This window comes from Furipterus horrens, unplaced genomic scaffold (genome assembly GCF_987537825.1).
Source record: "Furipterus horrens unplaced genomic scaffold, mFurHor1.1.pri manual_scaffold_5, whole genome shotgun sequence".
NCBI lineage: Eukaryota > Metazoa > Chordata > Mammalia > Chiroptera > Furipteridae > Furipterus > Furipterus horrens.
Window position 1 is genome coordinate 120781304 of NW_028327175.1, and position 23008 is coordinate 120804311.

At 39.2% G+C, this 23008-nt stretch overlaps 1 protein-coding gene across 3 annotated transcripts in view; it reads right to left on the bottom strand.

Annotated features, from left to right (window-relative positions):
- The window catches only part of XPO6 (exportin 6), a 130824-nt gene that overhangs the window by 49715 nt on the left and 58101 nt on the right, over positions 1-23008 (bottom strand). For 2 of the 3 annotated variants that reach the window (XM_090277427.1, XM_090277428.1), the window contains 2 exons: positions 6896-7349; positions 3545-3671 (listed from right to left, as the gene is read on the bottom strand). In XM_090277427.1, the coding sequence (XP_090133553.1) occupies positions 3545-3671; positions 6896-7349 (581 nt within the window). Of the gene's footprint in view, positions 1-3544; positions 3672-3815; positions 3850-5433; positions 5459-6530; positions 6601-6895; positions 7350-23008 lie in introns of all 3 variants that reach the window. The other variant, XM_090277429.1, reaches the window with a different exon arrangement.

A 23008-nucleotide genomic window follows, 5' to 3' on the forward strand; every position in this document is an offset into this window, starting at 1 on the left:
CCAACTCCCTCCACACAGAAATCCAGGTATTTATGGCAACGTAAAAGGCCTTTGTAATTACACATCTTCCCCGTGCCTTTGAAAATTTACTATGTGTCTCAACGCTGGAAAAGAAGGTCTGCAGATACACCCTCAGCAGGACCTGAAACACTGCCTTTCACATCCATTCATGCAGGCCCCACTGTGAGACCTTGTTTACGCCCAGCCCATAATCTGGCCTTTGACAACTGCTGTGGGCACAGAGCATTAAGGTCATAAAGATGATAGGCTGACTGCACTTTTAAAGTCCTCCAACCTTTCAGAACTCTCATAGACCCATTTTTAAAATGTGTCTGTAACAGGATTTACTTATTAGATCCAAGGATAATTAATCACTGAAGATCCTGACAAGTTTAAGAAACTAATGACACCACTCTTATCTCCAGCGGTCTGCAGTGGTTATTTGTCATTTGCATTGGCCTATATGATCTTCACAATAGTCCTGGAAACTGGACAGATGTTATTTTTCTTCTTCCCATTTTACAGATAAAGAAGCCAAGGCTCAGGAGTGGCCTGCCCAAAGTGACAAGATAAGGAACAGAAACAGACTAAAACATGGATCTTAACACTGGTCCAGAGCCCTCCCCCACCCCGGTGCCATACTATCTCAGTGAGTTTCAGGAAGAAGGGGCAAAGTGAAAAAATGCAAGACTGAGAAGCAATTGGTAATGATGCAGTAACAGAAGGAGCAGGAAGACAGTAACCATATGCTTACACAGACACTGCAAGGACTCAGCAAGAAAGGAGAGTGACAGTGCAGGCAAACACCTGGTGAGCACTAGTGGCTGGAGGGACTGCAGCGAAACATTTAGGTGAAACAAACAATGCAGGAAAAGAAATGGAAGAGAGAAACTACTAAAAGGAAGCTGCCAATACCATCTTTATCTTATTACTATTCCTTCAAAATATATTTATCAGTACTAAACTTTTTTTGAATTTTAGAAACAGAAGGCAAAAATATTGAGTACACCCATAATAACCCTCTAGACAAGATGAGACATATTTTCCCACTTTACAAATAATTAAACTATAATAAAGTAAGTTCCCACTATGAGTAGATGAGAACTTAAAGCTTTCTCTAGAGAGCACTTAATTTCTAATTCTTAAATCTTACGCCCCAAAACTCCCCTACTACAAGCTTCTGACCCTAGAATGTGGCCTGCCATCTTTTCTCCACTCTGCCCCTCCAGCAAAGGGCTGCCTACCCTACAGTAAACTGCACACAGCACCTTCCAGGTTCCTGCCCCTCTGCCCAGTGCTCAGAATCTGCCTCTGCCTGGACCAAAGGACACCACAGTCCAAGAGCCTGCGCCCAGAGAGAAAGGTCTTCACACAGGAGAGGCCAGGAAAGCAGAAGGGAGCTCGGCTGACAGAGACCTGCAGGTAAAGGAGGAAGAAAGAAGCTTGTGGTTTGCTTCATACTATAGCTATTTCTTCTCCAAGTGTATAAATATGGTATACATTTATATAAAACTACCACTTTCAATTCAATGGAAAACTAACATGTAGGATTCTGGTGAAAGAATCATAAAACATGAACACTGGGGAAGACCCTGAAGATGCCCACTGCAGTCTATCTCCCTTAGGTGAGAAAATGGAATTCAAGTGAAATTAAAAACCTTTCCAAGACACAGGCCTAACAGAAATAACCAGAGCCCAGCACAAAACTTTTGAGTCCAAATCCAAAAAAGCAGTCCTAAGACGTGCACACTTTAACACATTCTTTTAGCTTTCTTCTATACCATATATACTAAAGTACCCCTTTTTACACACGAAGAAAAAAATGCAAGACATTTTCATTCCATTTTCCCCCAAAAGACCCTTTCTTTCTGATGTAAGCACTGGCTCCTTTTCTCTCTTTTATTTCTTTTCTCCTGGTCCCTTTAAAATTTCTCTGTACCTGTTTCAAAACTTTCCCACCTCTGACACCTCCTTGCCTTTCACGGCCTCACCCTCTGACACCTCACTACTCCTTCTTAGGCCTGGTGAGCTCAGCATGTCTTCCTTGTGCCCTGCACTCACTGGGCCCCACTGTCAGACTGTGGTCATCCTCCTCCACCTCACCCTTCCTCGTTCCCCAGAAGGTTCTCCCTCACCACTAGATGCTCTGACTTACATGCCAAGTGCCTCTTTGAGAAAGGCTGGCTCGCACACTAAACCCTTACTCCAAGTCCCCCATCACGTACACATCCCTTCCCAGCCTAGACCCTTGCCTCTCCTCTAGCCTCATTAAGCTGTAACAGTAGTGGTGGTTTAAATAACCATGCAAGTCTCCTTATAAAATCCAGTGCTCTCACTGGCAATTTCATCCGTAGTATCTACCTACAGAAAGAGCTACATATGTACACTAAAAATCTGTGCAAAAAATGTTCAGTGCAGCATGATTCCCAGGCACCAAAACTGAAAGCCGCCCAAATAAGCAGTGGAATAGATTTCCAGATAATGACTTACTATAAAGCAATGAAAAACAACAAACTACTGCCACATAGCACAGATGACTTTCACAAACAATACTAAGTGAAAAAAGCCAGACAAAATAAATATACCTTGTATGTTTCCATTTAGAGAAGTTCTAAAACAGGTAAAACTAATCTGGGATGTTAAAGTCAGTATTGGGGTTATTTCTAGGGAGAAATGAGAGGGAAGTAATTGGGAAGATACATGAGGGGATTTCTGAAGGGTGCTGGTCATGTTCCTTTTTTTACTTACGTGGTGGTTACGTGGTTTGTTCATTTTGGAAAAATACATCAAGCTGTAATTGTATGACTTACGTACTTCTCTGTTATGTCTGTGATATTTCAATAAAAAGCTGACTTTAAAAACATACACAAATGGGCACAAGGGACGGGGTATGAATGAAATGTCTACAACGGGACTGCGGCAATGACTGCCCAAATCTGTAAATGTACTGGTCATCGCCTAAGTGTACAATTACAATGGGTGAATACAGTAGTATATAAACTTTACCTCAGCAAAGCTGTTAAAATATATACAAATAAAAAATACTGGGTCACTAAAATGTAAATTCAATGCAGGCGAGAGCTTTGAGGGTTATACGCCTAGCTCTTGAAAATATTTGTTGGGGGCGGGGGGGAATTGGATCCACCAAAACTTAATTCTCATTGAGAGCTTCCCTCTTTATAATCTCCTTGTGGAAAGTTTTAGTGACAATTATAGAACTAAAGGCTCTAATTTCAGAGTTTTTCTATATTATGCTTCTTCAACATCTTAGTTGTTGAGAGTATAGACTGTATGGGTTCAAATCCTGACTCCATCGCTTACTGTATGACCCTGAGCAAGTTCTCTGTGCCTCAGCTTATTTATCTGTAAAACTGAGATAATGACAATAATAATACCTACCTCATAGGGTTGCTATGAAGGATAAATGTGTTTACCTTCACATAGTAAGCACTATATAAATGTTTGGGAAATAAGTAGTTCTTTCTCCTGAAATAACAAAGTAGACTTTGGGGAGAGGAAGGGATGGGCGGTTCTGTTGCATTACCTGATGAAATGTGTACTTAAACAAAAGTGTCAAAAACTCCACCACAGGAAACTGGGAGTAGGACTCGATTCTTCTTAGGTGAACACTCACAAAGAGCCGCAGAAAGTCAGTAAACTTCTCAATGTAGCTAAATAAGACAAGACAAAAGGTGACAATAAGACACACAGCCACCTCCTTAGAAGAAAACTCAAATTCAATCCAAATTTATTTCAGTAAATAACTATACAGATTTATACTTTCAGTCAAAAAGATAAAGGCCTGTGACAATTACCTACAGGTCAGGCAACCTTTCATCCCATTACCACCTGAAACATAGCAGAAAAGCAACTTTAATCTTCAAACACCATCTACTAAGCATCTTAAAAGCTAGTGCTCTCATATTTTCTAACTCATTAGTGGTATGGCCCAATTAAAGTGAAAGGATATGGTACTAAAAGTCAATGGGCAAATCATGTGTGTCATTTCAATGTGGCAGGTCTGGAAGGCTGGCTTTCTTTGCTAGGAGGCCAAACTATTAAAATAAATGTGCTAAAAACACACACACAAAAATAAAAAACAAAGCAAGGCTATACAAAAGGCATGGCATCCAGGTAAGATATATTCAAGCCTGCCCTGTGTTTAATTAGCTCAGGGTGGTAATTAAACACAGTATATCCCAATCCACTCCAAAGTGATTTCAAAACTAAGGGAAGAAGGCTGCCAGAGCTGGAAAAGCTTTGGAACAATTCAATCTGATGCTTCATTTTACAGAGGCCCAGATAGACAAAGTGATCGGCCCAAGGTCACTCAGCCAGCGCATGGCAGAATGGGACTACCATCCACTCCCAACTCAGTGCTCTTTTCACATCACAGTGACTCCCCAATCATTTGTATTCAAAAAGTCATTTCACAGAAGAGTGTGGGTCACAGCTGCAAGGATAAGAGACTTTGTTATTAAATACACAGCACATCAACACGCTCACATTTCAGAAACTGTCATTTTAAGCCCCTAAATACCAAAAGGTGATTAGAAAATGAGATGGACATATCTCTATAAATCACAAAGACCAATAAAAAAAAGATAAAGACATAACAGGCCCTAGCCAAAAATTAAATAATGGTTATAACCAATTCTAAAACTCCTAACTGCAAAAAAAACTATTTTTAAAGCACAGATATATGAAATAATAAAAGGGGAGAAGAAGACTATAACTCAGAAGGAGCAAAATTAGGCCATAAAAAAAAATGCCCCATATTGTTCTTGGGACCTATTACCCTGAGGACATGGAGGGTCTGACCTCCACACATATGTAAACTTCTTTGCAGCTGTAATAACATCGATTTGTCTGATAAGGATCTTGAGGTCAAATACTTGAAAAACAGTAAGGCACTAAAATCAACTGTTTTTAGAGACAGAAAAGTAAAAAGAGACTTCTCTCTGATGTCTTTAGTCACCAATACTCAATGAGCAGGAACTCCTCATTCCTTGATCTGCTTATTACATTATATTTTTAAATGGATTTTCAAAGTCACAAACCTGTTTACTGTTCTTCAGAAAGATGCACTCAATTCCCTACCACCCATAAAAGAATAAAGAGAAGTCACGGGTAAAATATCATGCAATTTCAATTTTATTTTACTCCCCAACCCATTTTTTTTAAAGAATACAAACAAGGCTGTTCAGTAGTTAAAACTACAAATTTTACTTCACCTCATTTTCTTTCCCTTGCCCACCTTCTGGTACAGGTGCTAATGAGCAGTGGAAAGTTAGAAAAAAGGCAGTAGTGGAGAAGAGAAGCACAGGACCTGGTTAAGTAGCTCCTAAACAACCGAGAACGGACTTAGCTGTTTAGAATTAGTGGTAGGGGCCCGAGAGCCAGGAAGCAAGCACACAGTATCGTTTATGTCACCTTTCTGCTTCCAGGCACCTCTCAGCTTTCACGGGGCAATAGGAAGCATAGAATTAAAATATAAAACCAAGAGCATAAAAGTTACAAGTAACAAAATCAGTGCAAAGATAATCCATGACAACATTTCTATACCACCTGAAGGTAAGCCATAACAAACTTTATGCTACAAGTAAAAATCAAAACAACTGACATTTGATGCTTCGTACAAGCAGCTAATTTTCTTTTTAACATGTTTTCATAGAGCCTTTCTTAACCCAAGCTAGAAAAAATATAAAATTGTGTTTGAATACTGATACCTTTGAATTTACATACAAAGCAATTACCAAATAATAAAAAATAAAACATATTACCACAGCAGATTAAGTTTTCTGTGATTATACTGAGAAAATTTTACACAAAGCTTGCTTACAATGAAGCAAACCAAAATAATCTTATAAACCAATTTTTTAACTTTATTAAAACTTACTAAAGTTGTTAAATTTAAAAGGCACTAAAACCATCTTAACTTTAGGCACTTTATATTGTTATTTAGTCTAAGGAAAAGGAAATGAATGAACTCTATATAGCTTCATAACAAAAAACAAGCCAAGGAAAACTGATTTAAATATTAACTTTGACTGCTAAGCAATTTATACATATTTACTAATTCAACATAATGTATCTGCTTGGAAGTTTCTGAACAGTCAACATGATGTTGTTAATTTAAGTTTCAATTTCCCCTCTTGTTTTTACCCTGCAAAAGCATCATATTAGTGAGTTGTGAGACAGATAAATAACTTATCTACAAGGGAAATAAATGAGACCGTGCCTCAGGACAGGTTCTGTGATGGACTCATCCTTTAGGGCACTTAAGGAAGAAAAACTAGGTCATTTTAGACTCCATTCAAAAGGACAATAACAAACAAACACAGGTGCCTGTGCCACATTAGCCTGTGCCCACATTAATAGCTCTTTGTCTTCATGAAAACTTGCCATCTGTGTGAAACTTATAGCACAACAATACTCATATGCGCTGCCTGATGTCCACCAGGGAAAAGTCAGATAGTTAAAACTGACAAGCCACACCAAGCGAGAAAGGGAGATGGTAAGTCCTATACCTCCACGGACCTCCTCTCCTGTTCTCGGCTACGCATGATCAGTAGTCTCAGTTCCTGCAACACCTCAAACCTGCAAGCAAATAGTGAGGAAGGAGGGGAGGAAGGGAGGACAGGAGATGGATGGGGGAAAAAGACAACAAACCTATACAAATCACAATCACTTTTCAAACTCACCTCACTGCCCCTAACCACCCTAGCCCTTCCAACTAAACTCAGACTTACTGGTACACACCTACCTTTCAGTTCTTCACGAGGAGCCCCACATTTTGGAACCAAAGAGGATTACAGACACCATGCAGAACACCGTGATAATTAGTCAAGGCCCGTTCTCAGGGCAAAGCCAAGTTCACACCTGTTTTCATTACCTCTCATCCAGTTCTTCCAGCCTGCTCTTCACCATGTGGGCATTATTATCCTTGGTGATTTTCTGCAGGAGGTAGAAAGTCTGCTGGAACATACGCAGTAAATACTCCTCAAATTCCATAGGCACACAGTTCTTGGACATGAGTTCATTGATGCAGGACATGGCCAGGACCCCAAGCCGGCCGCGCTCCTGACCCAACACACAGTTCTGGCTGCTGCCGTTAACTGATGCCATCTTTCTGGCCCGGATGTCACAGCCAAAGCGCGCAAAGTGGAAGATGGTGGTAAGGAGGGACGGGGTGATGCTGGCAGACAGAGGAATCCAACTGAAGAGATGAGCCAGGCACTCCAAGGCCAGGGAACAGATATACTCACTCTCCACATCGAGGATGGGGATTGGCTGATTCAACAATTTGGCCGAACTAGGACTCTGCAACAGGTTGCTTAGTAAGTCACCTGAAAATACAAAAGGCATTTAAGATCTACCCAATCAAATCTCTTACAAACCAATTTAATTAATTCTCCTTCAAACAAACAAACTAAGATTGCTATGAAGCAGCAGTTCTCAAAGTTTGGTCCAGGAACCCCTTAGGGGAGTCCCCAAGACCCTTAAGAGAGTTCACAAATTCAAAATTAGCTTTAAAAGAATCCTGTAATGTTATTTTGTTTTCTCACTTTTACTATCTCACAAGTGTACAACAGAGCTTTCCAGAGATTACATTACCTGTGACATCCAACAGAAAGGAAGCAAAAGCTCTTTCAGTAAGCCAGAGTGGATTTCCAGTCAAGATGGCAGCAGAGGTAAACACGGCTCACCTCCTGGCACAACCACATCAAATTACAATTAAATTATAGAACCACCACCACTCAGAACCCTCAGAAATTGAGTTGAATGCAAGTCCAACAACTACGAAAATAAAGAAACCACATCTACCCAGACTGGTAGGAGAGATGAAGATGTGGAACAGGCTGGTCCCACACCCACATGTGGTGGGTAAAAATTCGGAAAGGGTATCTCAGGAGCGAGGAGTCTCAGCCCCACACCAGGCCTCCCAGCCCAGGGTTCCAGTGACAGGAAGACAAGTCCCCATAACTTCTGGCTGCAAAAATCAGCAGGGATTGAATCGGTGGAAGTAACTTCTGGAGTTCCAAGCAGTTCCTCTTAAAGAACCCACACGTGGGCTCACCTACTCAGACTCACACCCTCTGAGCTCCAGCACCAGGGTAGCAGCCTGAGAGGCACCAGTGGCATAAAGGAGAGATGTGCAGGGTCTAGCATCAAGGCAAGAGCTGGGAGACAGCTTTCTCCCAGACAAAAAGGCCACCGTCCCTTTATTGAACCCTCCCCCTACAAAGCCACAGACCCACCAGGCCAGTGCCATATGAGACTTCATCAACCGGGTTAACACTGTTTGCCCTGCCCTGGAGATCCCCTGAGGCTCAAATTATCGGCCCACCCAAGATGTTAACAGAGACTTTTGGCTGGTTTTGGCTCATGCTTCACAACTTCCTAAATCTTCTCAAACAAGCAACAGTTGGTCTCAGTGAGCACCCAGCAGCCCCTACCTCTTGCTAAATGGCCCCAGGCCCAGCACTAACAGCAGCCAGTCTAGATTCACAGCATGACTTCACCTGGGGATCTCCAGGCAAAATATAGGTGGGGGCTGACACTGGCCTGCACTGCTCAGGAAACCACCCTGATCCTGCACATCTGAACCTCCAGAGGACAGAGGTTGGTGGTCAGTGGTCACAGCCAGTCCTTTCAGCTGACTGGCCTGGGTAAACCCCTCTCATTGACCTGCCAACAGCAATTAAAGCTCAACTAAAAGAGGAGTGTTTACTCAGCCCACAAGAAGGAAATATCCGAGTACCCAGCTTGGGTGATGTGCCACTAGACCCTACAGGACACCTACTACATCAGGCCACACTACCAAGACATGGAGTCATAGCAGCTCTACCTAATACATAGAAACAAACACAGGGAGGCTGCCAAAATGAGGAGACAAAGAAACATGGCCCAAATGAAAGAACAGATCAAAACTCCAGAAAAAGAACTAAATAAAATGGAGATAAGCAACCTATCAGATGCAGAGTTCAAAACACTGGTTATAAGGATGCTCTAGGAACTTAGTGAGGACCTCAACAACATAAAAAAGATCCAGTTAGAAACAAAAGATACATAATTGAAATAAAGAACAATTTACAGGAAAACAACAGTAGAGTAGATGAAGCTGAGAATCAAATCAATGACTTTGAACACAAGGAAGCAAAAAAACAACCAATTGGAACAAGAAGAAAAAAGAATTTTTAAAAAAACTGAGAATAGTATAAGCAGCCTCTGGGGCAACCTCAAGCGTTCCAACATTCACATTATAGGGGTACCAGAAGGAGAAAAGAGTAAGGAATTGGATATCTATTTGAAAAAATAATGAAATAAAACTTCCCAAATTTGGTGATGGAAATACACATGCAAGTCCAGGAAGCACAGAGTCCCAAACAAGATGGATGCAAAGTGGCCCACTCCAAGACACATCATAATAAAAATGCCAAAGGTTAAATTTAAAGAGAGAATCTTAAAAGCAGCAAGAGAAAGGAAGTTAGTTACCTACAAGTGAGCTCCCATGAGACTGTCAGCTGATTTCTCAAAAGAAACTTTGCAAACTAGAAGGGATTGGCAAGAAATATTCAAAGTCAAGACTGCTCTACCCAGCAAAGCTATCACTTACAATCGAAGGGCCAATAAAGAGCTTCTCAGACAAGGAAAAACTAAAGAAATTAATCATCACCAAACCATTATTATATGAAATGTTAAAGGGACTTATCTAAGAAAAAGGAGGTCAAAACTATGAACAATAAAATGACAATACATGCATTCCTATCAACAACTGAGTCTAAAAAACAAACTAAGCAAATAAGAACAACAAAGACATAATCATGGATACAGAGAGGGTTCTGATGGCTGCCAGATGGGAGGACGGTGTTGGGGAATGGGAGAACAGGTGAGCGGATTAAGAAGTACAAATAGGCAGTTACAGAATAGCCAGGGGGATGTAAAGTAGGGTAAAGGAAATGGAGTATCTGAAGAACTTATACCATGACCCATGCTACATGAACAATGGTGGAGGGATTGTTTGGGGATAAGGCGGGTCCTGGGTGGAGGGGGGCAAAGAGGGAAATATTGGAACAACTGTAGTACCAATAAAATACAATTAAAAAAAAAATAAAAAACAGCCCTGGCTGGTATGGCCGTACTGAGTGCCAACCTGAGAACCCAAAAGTCACTGGTTCAATTCCCAGTCAGGGCACATGCCTGGGTTGTGGGCCAGGGCCCCACATGGGGGTGTGCAAGAGACAACCAATCAATGTATCTCTCACACATCGATATTTCTCTCCCTTTCTCCCTTCCTTCCCTTCTCTCTAAAAATTAATTAATTAATTATTTTTTAAAATAAATAAATAAAGCCACAAAATAAAGAGACTTGCAAAGATGTAAAATGCTATTCTTCTCGGTAAATGTTTTTGTTTCCTGGAAAAGTTATTTTTTGTTAAAATATATGTTTATATAATGGGTTCAATGTTATTTTTAAATTAATAAATACTTGTGAATTATCTTTTTTAATATAAATAGATACAACTCACAAAGCTCTTTGAGGACCTCAATAATTTTAAGAATAAAGGAGTCCTGGGTGAGGATGGACAAAATGGATAAAAGGAATCAAAAGGTACAAATTTCCAGTTATGATAAATAGGCCCTGGAGATATAATGTACATACAGTACTATGATTACAGCTAATAATACTATACTGTTGAAAGTTGCTGAGAGAGATGCAAAAGATCTCATCTCAAGAAAAAAACTTATAACTAGGTAAGGTAATGTTGACCTATTATGGTCATCATTTCACAATATATACATATATCAAACCATTATGTTGTACACCTAAAACTAACAGTGTTATATGCCAATTATATCTCAATTTTTTAAAAAGAGTAATGGGGCCCAGAGACCAAAAATTTGAGAACTACTGGGCTAAGTCAAGCTGGGTCTGTGGATCTGCATCATCAGCACCTCTGGGAGCTTGTCAGAAATTACAAATCATCAGGCCCCATCCCACACACACCTACTGTAGTAGAACCAGAAGGAAAAGGGCCCAGGAATTTGAGTTTTTACAAGGTCTCTAGGGCAGTTGTTATGCTTGCTTACTTGATTTTTAAGAAGCACTGGACTAGAGAAAATCATGTAAAATGATATGAGGGGAAGCTATAAAATGATTTTAGAAAAGACAACAGAAAAAATACTCAAAACTGTAACATGAAAATTTTCCTGAAGATGTGACTATACAAAATAAAAGAACTTATTCTGCCCCTCCCAAACATGATAAAGAGTAATCAATACTAAAACATTAGGTTTAAGAAAGAAATGTACGCAGATAAAGCACATATACAAAGAAGAAATAACTGAATTCAGTCTTCTCCACAGTAACATTCAAAGCCAGGAAACAGTGATGCAGTATCTGCAAGCTCTGGGACAAAGAGGGGCTTAACCCAAAGCTCTCCTGTGAGTATACAGAAGGTGACATTTTCTCAAACATGCAAAAACTCACATAATATATTCCCACTAATTCTCATTCTTGAGGAGGATACTGAACAATAAAACCATTTCAAATAAAGTGATAAATAAAAAAATAAAGAACTAAGAAATGGAGAAGTTGTGACAAAGGGACTAATACAAGCACTGAATTAAATACAGAAGACTAGTGTGCCAACTTTCTCATCTTTCACAAGCAAGAGGTCTCTAAATATATGGTGTAGGACTTCCGGCCAATATGGAGGCATAAATACACATGCTGCTTCATAAATTTCTTCACAGCTAAGAAGAAATTTACAACCACTTCAAAATTAAAACAAAACAAAACAGAAAATACAAAAAATTAAAACTACAGGGAAGTCCAGCAAGAAATAAAGAAATAATCAACCAGAAAGGGAGGAGGGGCAGAGCCAGGATGGAGAGAAAGAGGAACAGAGGGGCGGGCAGCATGGCTAGAGGCGGCGCAGCTCACGGAAGAGCGGCAGGCGGTCATGGCTAACAGCAGCCTTGATGAAAAAGTCATACCATTTAAACCCAAGAAACGATCCCAGCCCCAAACTAGACCACACAGCTTGCAGTTCCAGAGCCAGGGAAAATAGAGCTGCATTGCTTCTGACTGTGAAATCAAGTGGGGGCTGGGGCGGAGGAAGAAGCTGCCAGTCTCGAAAAGGAGGCAGCTTGCTTAGTACGGGAAGGTGAAGAAGTGCCTGGAAAAGCATGGGCAACCAGCACTTTTCCCTCTCAGACCCCTCCCCCACATACAGCGCCAAAACGTGGTGACCCGGTTGCCAGCACTAAGGAATACCTAAGGCTCCGCGCCCTATAAGAGGTGTGACAGCCCTTGCCCAAATCAGAGGCAAACACAGAAAGATGAGGAGACAGAGAAGTACCACCCAGAAGCGGGGGCAGATCCAGGTCCCAGTGGCACAACTAAGCAATGAGCAGGTAGCACGCCTAACCAATGAGGAGACAGAGAGCTTAACAGAGGGACAGTTTAAGGCACTGGCGATTAGGATGCTCACAACTCTGACAGCAAAGAATAAACAGGACGGGGAAAGAATGAAGGCTATCCTGGCTGAAATGAAGGAAAATCCATATGAAACAAGTGGTGAAGGAAAGGAAACCAGCGTTCAAATCAACGAATTGGAACAGAATGAAGAAACAGTCAACGAGTACAGAAGGAGGAAATGAAAATTTAAAAAAAAGTGAGGAGACGCTTAGAAACCTCTGGGACAGCTGTAAACGTGCCAACATCCGAATCGTAGGGTTTCCAGAAGGTGAAGAGGGAGAGCAAGAAACTGAAAAATTATGTGAAAAAATAATGAAGGAAAATTTCCCTAATTTGGGGAAGGAAAGAGACATATAGGTCCAGGAACTACAGAGAGTCCCAAACAAACTAGACCCAGGGGGGACCACACCAAGACACATCATAATCAAAATGCCAAAGGTTAAGGATAAAGAGAGAATCTTAAAAGCAGCAAGAGAGAAGAGGAGAGTTACCTACAAAGGGGTACCTGTAAGACTCTCAGCTGATTTCTCAAAAGAAACTTTGCAGGCAAGAAGGGACTGGCAAGAAGTATTCAAGGTGATGAAAAACAAGGACCTACCACCAAGATGACTCTATCCAGTGAAGCTGTCATTCAGAATAGAAGGGCAGAATAAGTGCTTCCCAGACAAAGTAAAGCTGAAGGAGTTCATCATCACCAAGTCATTATTATATGAAATGTTAAAGGGACTTATTTAAGAAAAAGGAGATCAAAACTATGAACATTAAAATGAAAACAGTATCACAACTATCAACAACAGAAGCTAGGGAATGGAAACAAAGGTAAACTAAGCAGACAACTAGAGTGGGAACAGCATCATAGGTATGGGTATTGTTGGGGGAGGGCAGCTGGGAGGGGGAAGAGGGAGAGGGAGGGAAATGGTGCAGGAATTAAGAAGCATAATAAGAGGGTGGAAAATGGACAGGGGGATGTTGAGAAGAGCTTTATGCACTAAGGGTGGAGGGGGGACTGCTGGAGGGAAGGGGGGTCACTGGGTAGAGGGGAGCTAAGGGAAAAGAACTTGGGACAACTGTAACAGCATAATCAATAAAATATACACAAAAATCAAATAAATGAATAAATAAATGGTGTAAAATTAAAACGTGTAGTAAGAAACTGGTTTTCATAATCTTTTTTTCTTAACCTTTGAGTATCTTTTACAAACTAATATTCCTTGTGAAAAAAGCATCTCAAGGTCAGCAATTCCTTCCATTTAATACCACTGTTAATTCAAATGAAACTAAAATTTAAATGTTTTTATTCCATATATGTATATGATACAATGCCACGTTGCCTTTTTCTTTAGAGTTTTATCTCTCTTTATCAATGTGCAGACAGATATCTGGGATGATGTTATTTCTGTACAGGTGAACACTTGGTAAATTTTTACATTTGATTTTGTACCTTAACCTTGGCAATTCTCAAACATTTTGGTCTCAGAACCCCTTTAATGCTCTTACAAAAAAACTGAGGACACCAAAAAGCTTTTGTTTATGCAGGTTATTTATACTGATATTTGTCATATTAGAAATGAAAACTGAAAAGTTTGCAAATATTTAATTCATTTAACCCTTTGAGTGCCAATATCGCTGTGAGCGACGCTGACAAATTTTCCCGAAAAGTGCCAGCGTCGCTCCAACTCTTTTTTTCAATGGCTATAAATGTAAATAACAATGGAATAATTCAGTTTATGTTTTGTTCTCTTTTCTTATACCTCAGGTTATATATTGATATAATTTTTTCTCATGTTGATCCAAATTTCAAATTTTTACTCTTGTTCAAATACTGACATTAATTCTGTTATAATTTTTACTTACATTTTAAACGGTCCTTTTAATTTCATTTATTTTTGCAATAATCGTCGAAACTCTATGCAGTGTGCATGATAAGGAAGCCTTTGCTAATGGACACTTTCATTGCCTCATGGTATAGCGTTAGCATTTTTTCCGGTGTCTCAACACAGTAGATTTATTGCTCTCGTGATGGAAACGTGGGGAGTCCTTGAGACATTTGACACCTCATATGGAGAGACAGGAAACTGAATGTGGATATGATATAGGATGGGGGACCTTTTACCATCTTACAATGAGTCAGTCTTTCCGATGAGGGGACATTGTTTACTGAGGACATGCAAAGTGCTGCATCTTAGGTCCATTCCACCAGTGATGGAATCACGGAGCATCCTTGAAACATCTGACCCCCTCATCTGGAGAGATAAGGACCTGATATCCTCTGACAATGAGTCACCCTTTCAGAATGAGGGGAGCGTTGTTCACTGTGGAAATGCGAAGTGCTGCACTGGCTTCTCAGGGTATCCCTCTAGTAGGTTGTAAACACAACAAAGGTTAGGCGTCAGAGCAGATCTGGACGTCACCACTGCCCGACGGTGTCTGCGGTAAACACGCACTTTCTTCTGCTTTGAATAAAAAGTATCAAAAGTTGGTATCCTCTGGGTGACGCGATATTCTTATCATACTAGAGTGGATCATTCTTTTGTGCCACAAGAGCAAGACTACTTTCCAGAGTCGTAGATGAAGAAAAGGATTCAGTTGAACTTCAGCCAGGAGTGATCTTATATGATTCTCATACCCAGTATTCATTCATTTTGTGCCCATGTTTTTTAATACTGAAAAAACATTTATATAAAAACCGAAAATGAGTGCCGCAATTAAGAGAAAGGAAACTTTGCACGAAGAAGAAATTTCTAAATTGACCAGCAATAAATCGAGTCACAGTGATTTTGTGATAAGTGATCTTGAAAGCAGTGCATCTGAAGATGAAGCGAAGACGAAACTGAACCATCTTCTTCTGAAAGTGATGCTAGTGAAAGCTGTTGGGCTGAGAGGGACGCAGATGGGCAGGACCCAACACAACTGCAGCATCATTTTGCAGAGCCTCCAGGTGTGAAGCGAGCCCCACTGACTGATTTGAAGCCAACTGCTTATTTTCATCTCTTCTTCACTGAAGTGCTGCTGAAGCCTATGGTCACCGAAACCAACAGATACACACAACAGCACCTTCAGTCACACAAAAACTTGTCCCCTAATTCTGGAGTGAGTTCTTGGAAACCAGTGACAGTTGCAGAAATAAAAGCTTTTATAGTTTGTATACTGAACATGGGCATAATTACTAAACCAAGCATGTACAGCTACTGGTTGAAAAAGAAACCTTTGTCAATTGCTTGGTTCCGGCACATGTTCTCTCATAACCGATTTCAGTTATTGCTGAGGTTTTTCCATCTTATAGACGATTCCAAAATCCCCACTCCTGATGACCCATCTTATGACCCATGTGCTAAATTTCAGCCAATAGTTGATCATGCCAATCGTATCTTTCGGCATTACTATACTCCCCACCAACAATTGAGCACTGATGGGAGTTTGGTTAGTACCAAAAGTCACAGCAGATTATTGCAGTACTTGCCAAATAAAGACCATCATCACCGGGGAGTAAAATTTTGGAGGATGTGTGATGCTGTCTCAAATTACTGTCTTGTATTCTATGCTTACCTTGGAGCAAAAAGTAATACAGACAAAAATAATAGGAAAAACATGGTTTGGCTTATACCATAGTAACCAATACCATAGGAAATTAAACGAATAAAGGTTACCACATCTTTTGCGACAAATTTTTTAGTTTGATTCCCCTGGCTAGGTACCTCTACTCAGTAGGGACATACATTATAGGAACACTTCATAGGAATTGAAAATTTCTCCCTCATCAGATTCTATAAAAGTTCAGTGTGGGAAAAGTAAGATTTTTTAGAAATGCCTTCCTGTTACTGTGTGGGTTTAGGAAAAAGAAATCTCAAAGAAAGCAGGTATTGCTCCTTAGCTCTTATTCAGGTCCAACAGTGTCGAACATAGCACCAAAAAGAAATATGACACCAATTTCCAAGCCAGATATCATATTGGAATACAACCAATACATGGGAGGCACAGACACGTCTGACATGATGCTTTATGTGTATTTGGATGCAAGAAGAACACTGAAGTATTGGCAGAAGGTTGTGTTCAATGTATTATCAAGAATGCTGCTGAATGCATACATTCTTTATAAGGAAAATTTTTTAGGCGGGAACAAACCAATGTCTCGATTGAACTTCAACACTTCCATAATAGAAGAACTTGCCAGAGAATGGCATGAGGTTAGAGACACAGTTAACAAATCCAGCAATGAAGAAAATCCACCAGGTTTCTCTCACATATATGACATAAAGATGCTTCCAGAAAGAAAGCTAAGATAGTGTAAGGAATGCTCAACACCGGAAAGAAAAAACAGGTCGAGAACGGTATGTGTGAGATGTGACAAAGGGCTGCACCCAAGATGCGTCAATAGCCACAAATGTTAATATATAAACATTTTACTATTATTGTGTTGTTTTTGCATTTCATTTTTGCTTATAAAGTTTTTCACTGTTGATATCTGTTGATAAATGTCTCTAGTGTGAATGCCAGGGTTTTTTTGTACATTATGAGGCTTTCTTCATTTTTTCAAAAATGTATGCAACATTTGGCATACTTCTTGCTTGTTATCCATGTGGCCGTGTGTTTTTTCAAATTATAATAATAGGTTTTATATTATGCAATATATTATACTTCAAAAGCCATATTGAATGAAAGAATTTTTTCTAAAATAATTGTTAAAATAACTTTAATGCAATAAATATTTTTGCTTCATTGCATCAAAGAACACTGCTTACAAAACTAGTGTATTTACCATATGTCGTGAAATTCTCAGCAAATTATTATGAATAATAATAATGTTTTTATAGTCATTTTTCATAAACTGCATTTCTCAGCAAAATAGCCTGGCATTTCTCACACGAATTTTAGCAATTACTCATGGCACTCAAAGGGTTAATAATAATAAACCCATTACACGTTAGCATAAATAACATATTTTCAAATGAAAACACTATAATTTACTCCCCCCAAAATAGTGAGGAGAATAGCAGCGTTTTTACTTTTAAAAAATCTCTTTAATGTCTGGCTTAAAAGAAGATAACTTGATTCTCTCATCCACTTCTGCCTTAAATCTACTGCAATATGTTGTTTTTACTGAATTGTATCAAGAAAACCCAGCTGCACATTTAGATATATGACAACTACAGCTATTCTCTAATAGAATATTAAAATTTGATGAGTTAGTAATTAATAAAAGGGTAAATTTCTATTGTTAAAAATAATTAAAAAGTTGTCCCCTGGCATTTTATCTTGACGGTTATTGCTGATTTCTGTTCTTCAAGAGCTGCATTTATTACCAGATTATATTCATCAAAATCTCAGCTACCCAAGTTGATAATCAGAGGATCTGGTTTCACAGAATAATGCAAGACGAAGGTTCAAGTAAAATTCTGCAAACGTTTGGGTTATAGGATTGATAATAAAATTTTGATTTTGAAACTGCTGTGGTGACTTTCTACTTGAGTCATACAACTCTTTGCCAAAGACAGTAACTGTTTCTGGTATTCCTTTCCTCAGCATGCATGGGCCAATGGCCATTTATGAAAGATGCCGGGTCAGAGGAAACCACCACCACCCAACTAGAATTGTCAGGGCTTAACCACGATTGAAATGAGGCGTTGGTGATGGAAGACCCAACAGACACCACCTCAGTATGATCTTAAATTAAAACTGGGCCTCTCTGGGTCCTTAAGCCTTTTTAAAGTCTCTTGGACATTTTAAAATAGAACTAAATTCTGGCTTAAAAAAACAAACAAACAAAAGACAAGAAAAGTTGTCCCCACTCTTTAGCTCAGAAGAATTTTTCTAGAATGGGAATGCTGAATTAAATCATAGATGAAAATAATGATGTTCAGAACAGCTACCGTTTGATCTATTATTATTTGTTTGGCATTGCACTAAGCATTTAGCATACATATTCTCACTTAATGTTCACAGTTCTGAGGTAGGTGTTATTATTATTGCATTTACAGACTGTTAGAATAATTAAAAGAGACACATTACACATTTCCCCCGTGATCCTCAGCTACTAAGAGGCAGAGCTGAAACTAAAACCCCATATCCTATGGTCCTTCCCAGAAGGTATGTCAGCCAGAAAGATTATACAACCAGGAAAAATGGTAAGAACATTCAAATATAGAAAAAGATGTAGTATTTAAAGTCGCATGTAAAATACTGTGTACTCTATAACTGCAACTATAGGAAAGTATAAGAACAAAGACTGAACAGGATTATGCAAAGGTAAAAATTATCTAGGTGGATAGGATGACCTATTTTTTTTTCTCTGAAAACAAAAATCTTTTAACATTATTTCTCAATGGAAGTGATTTTACTCAGCAGAGTATGGAAGAGTTTTTCAAAAGTTGTATTTTAATCAAAATGGAAGGAATCAGCACAGCACAAAGACTCTGCCTCATGCTGCAACATCTCCAATGCAAACTTGAGAGAGCTTTAACAAGCTACCTGCGTCAAGAGGGGGCCTTGAGTATAAAACCTATGGGCGACTTCATCTTCCCTGAACTGGGCCAGGCCCTGGCAGCTATATGCACCCATGCCCCAAGAAATGCATGGATGACCCCAGTGTATTTGATGACTTAGAAGCAACCCAGACATGGTTGGAACACCTATAAACAGGCTTTCATGCCAAGATCTCTCTCAGCTTTTCTACTTTATAATTATTAAAATTTCCTGTTTTCTATCAAGATCTACATTTATTAAGTTAGTTCCCCACCCTCAGCACTACTGGCATTTGGGCTGAGCAATTCTTTGCTGTCCTGTGTACTGCAGGATATTTTAGCAGGATCCCTAGCCTCCAGTCACCAGATGCCAGTAGTATTCTTTTATCCAGTTATGGTAACCAAAAAATGCCTCCACATTGCCAAATAATTCCCTACCAGGCAAAATCACCTCAACTGAGACACTGACTTAACTGCAGCCTCGGTGCAGTAAAATGGCAACTTTATTCAAGGAGCCCTTCGGGGGAGAAATTGAGATCACAGGAATTGTGAGTGACCCTTCCAAGTCCCATCTTTCTATAAGTAGCTTTATAAGGGAATACGTGAAAAGATTTGCAAGTGTACAAAGATGTTCAATTTGGAAAGAGTTTCAGGGGGGAAAAGGAAAGTATAAATTGGTCTCAATCAACTCAAGCTCTGTACTGTATCTGCTCCCTGACACTTTCCAATCACCGGTGTATGTACAGATCTATGAAAATATATACCATGTGAACGAGAATCATTGCAGAACAATTAAAGCTAATTCAGAACTGCAGTATTTATATAACGCCATTTTGTTCACTTTTTTCCCATTTGTCCAAGCAAAAAGACAAGAGAAGACTAAGAGGGCCGAGGCTGCACACGTGCAGAAGGAAGTAACAGTCATAGCCTAGAGAGGACACATCCACATCTTCTCTCATTTCATCCTCAGAAAACAGCTACTCTCCTTTTACAGCTGAGGACATCGATGGTCAGAAGGCACACAGAGGACATGGCCCAGCCAGGATTCTAAACCAGGAGGAGGCCAGCAAAAGTGGTGAGAGGGATTAAGAAAGTAAACTTAGGACAAAGTGCACCTGGATTAGGAATGATGTATTCACATCCCTGTCCTACCACTTACTAGTGATATGACCTCTGGCAAGTTACCTCCCATGAGCCCCAACTCGTCTGTAAATGAAACATAAAACCATCATCTACTTCACATCTACATCTTGTCTAGCTGAAGAAATTCAGGAGATAATGCAACAATTTGGGGAACTATTCTGAGAAATGAACCACACACACCCTTTAAGACTTACTCTGTAACATGACTGTTGCTGCAGGAACTAGTGATCAGACAGAAAACTTTACATGACAGTGTATGAGAAAAGAGACCCAAGGCCCACAGGGGGCTGCGCGGGGATTTGGGCAGGGCAGGGGACTCAGAGGCTACTGATTGGGGTATATTTAAAAATTATTCGGTTACTCACTGGGCCCTAACCTTTCTCAGAACGAATTTCCTCCATAAAACTAAGTTTATGGTCAAGAAAGATAACAATTTTCTAGAGGTTTTACTGCTTAATTTGCTGTCTTAAGTCCCCCTAGCTCAGGGAATAAGCCTGCCAGGCGAGGAGCTGCTGCTTGTACCCCATAAACTTTGTCTTCAAAGTTTAAAAAACATGACAATATTTCACTACATATTTTATAAACATACTTTGTAGCAAATATTTTTTCACACTGTAAACAAATATTTTGTATATATGTCAATGAGCTCTAAAACCCTCTTCTACTTTCTGGTAAAGGGCTATCATTGCATATAAGCTTCCATTTTTATTTTAAAGTGCAAATGGGCTAATGTGGCTCTAAAATAAAATGAGTGTCATCTGAAAGTGTATGTTATGTTTTGAGTGTGAAATTGCATATTTTGTGTTTTAGCTATTTTTTTTTCTTTTTGGGTTAATGGGTTTTTCAGAACCACAGTTGAATCCTTTTATTATTATTGTTGTTGTTGTTGTTGTTATTGTTTTTATATTTTCATGGAAACACGCATTAGTAAAACTAAGAGGTCAGATTTTTAAAATGTCATAACTGTAAGATAGGGGAAAGGGAAAATTGTTTTTTATTATTTTTATGTTGTATGTTAAAGAGAGTGAGTCCTGGATTTCAAAGTTTCATTGTGCTTAAATGGTGATAAGCACTGTTAACTTGTGGAACAAGCTGCAGCTTTGAAAACTTATTGAGGGGAACAATGAAAGCTGTGCCTTAGCAAAGCTAAGAGGTCAAATGGCTTCCTCTGTTATCCTGAGTGTCTGAATGACCTTAAGGACTTCTGAGCTACTTCAGCACTATTTAGAAGGCACTAGGGACTCAGAAATTCCTGTACTGTATCTCATAGGGTTGACATGAGCCAAGCCTAGGTGCAACGGCTGGCCTCACATCCTGGTGGAAACTTACACTCTTTGAGTATATGAGTAGCTAGGAGAACGGGATGAAAGAATATTAAGGACAAACAAGTGAGAGTGCGCTTAATGAAGTTCTTGTGGCCTCAGCTCAATGCAGTTAGCTGAAGATGGACAGGTTTTGTTTGGAGGTGGTTAGAAACACAAATGGAGAAGAGAACTTTCTTCATTGAATCCATTAACATTTGTTCCCCTAAAATGCAGTATGTGGGATGTTGAATGTTAAGGGTCTGGGTTTTTTATTATTTTTATAATTGTACAAAAATTAGTAAATGTCAAATGTTTTATATACTTTATTAATGCTTTTGAAATATTCTTTCTTATAGATTTAATAATTTTTTTAAAGCTTGGGTTGCTCGGCACTTGGTATTTTGTATTACGGGCTTTTGGTAAGCCAGAGGCAAATCTATAAGCCACTTATGTTTACCAGGACATGCAACAAAATTCAGAAGAAAATAAAAATGTTGACTTAATCATCAGCACTGTCCAAACAATAAGACAAATTCTGGTGACTTCACTTACAACTGTCACAAAGAGAAAAAAGTGTAACAAGTGAACATGCAACTCTTTTTTTTTTGAAGGGGAAGCATACCAGCTTAAAAGTTTACTTAAGTCCTAAGGTCTCCCCACAGTCTCGATTTATTTTGCTTTTTCTCAAATACTAAAATTCAAGACTTCAAAAATATTTTTAAGTGTCTAAATGTGCTTCTTGCAATTGTCAAGAAGTACATACTGTATTTTTAGGTTTTGGTTATATGGAAATACCAAATTAATCCATATTTTATTATACTTAACCTCATAAACAAAACCTAGATAACACATGAAAGAGCAAGCATTATTTTTTATTTGTATTTTTTTATATTCCCCAACCTGGCCTCCAGGAAAATAAGTCTGTCAAAGTATATACTAAGTTATTAGCTTGGAACATGCACCCAAACAAAACCAACTAAAACATACAGATTTTGGTAGTGAAAAACCATCACAGGAAAACAAGTTTTACTAGAATATACTGCTGCTGCTAACTTTAACTGGATGCTAAGCTATGATTCAACTATCTAACAACAAATCTAATTCAAAAGAACTAATCTTTGCAAACTATTATTTAAATGAAAAGACACATTTTAAGATCGCCTAAATTGCAGGAGATTCAATGGGGTACACTCATAAAATCAAATCTCTGCATCATTTGCAATTTTTTCTTTAATCATTCACATATTGCAAAATAAAACTCTGCAAAGTCACCTCAAATATCCACTTTGAGAATGAAAGTTTGCCACCAACTACAAATAAAGTTTAATTTCCTTTGGGTTTTTTTTTTTAATAATTTATTTATTATGTTTGTTTGTTTATTTTTAGAGAGAGGAAAAAGGAGAAAGAGAGGGAGAGAAACATCACTGTGTGGTTGCCTCTCACTTGCGCCCCCAACTAGGGACCTGACATGCAACCTAGTCATGTGCCCTGACTGGGAATCGAACCAGCGACACTTGGCTCACAGGCGGACACTCAATCCACTGAACCACAGCAGCCAGGGCTTCCTTTGGGTTTTTAATATACATACACTAGACCTCTGTAATAGATTTTAATCT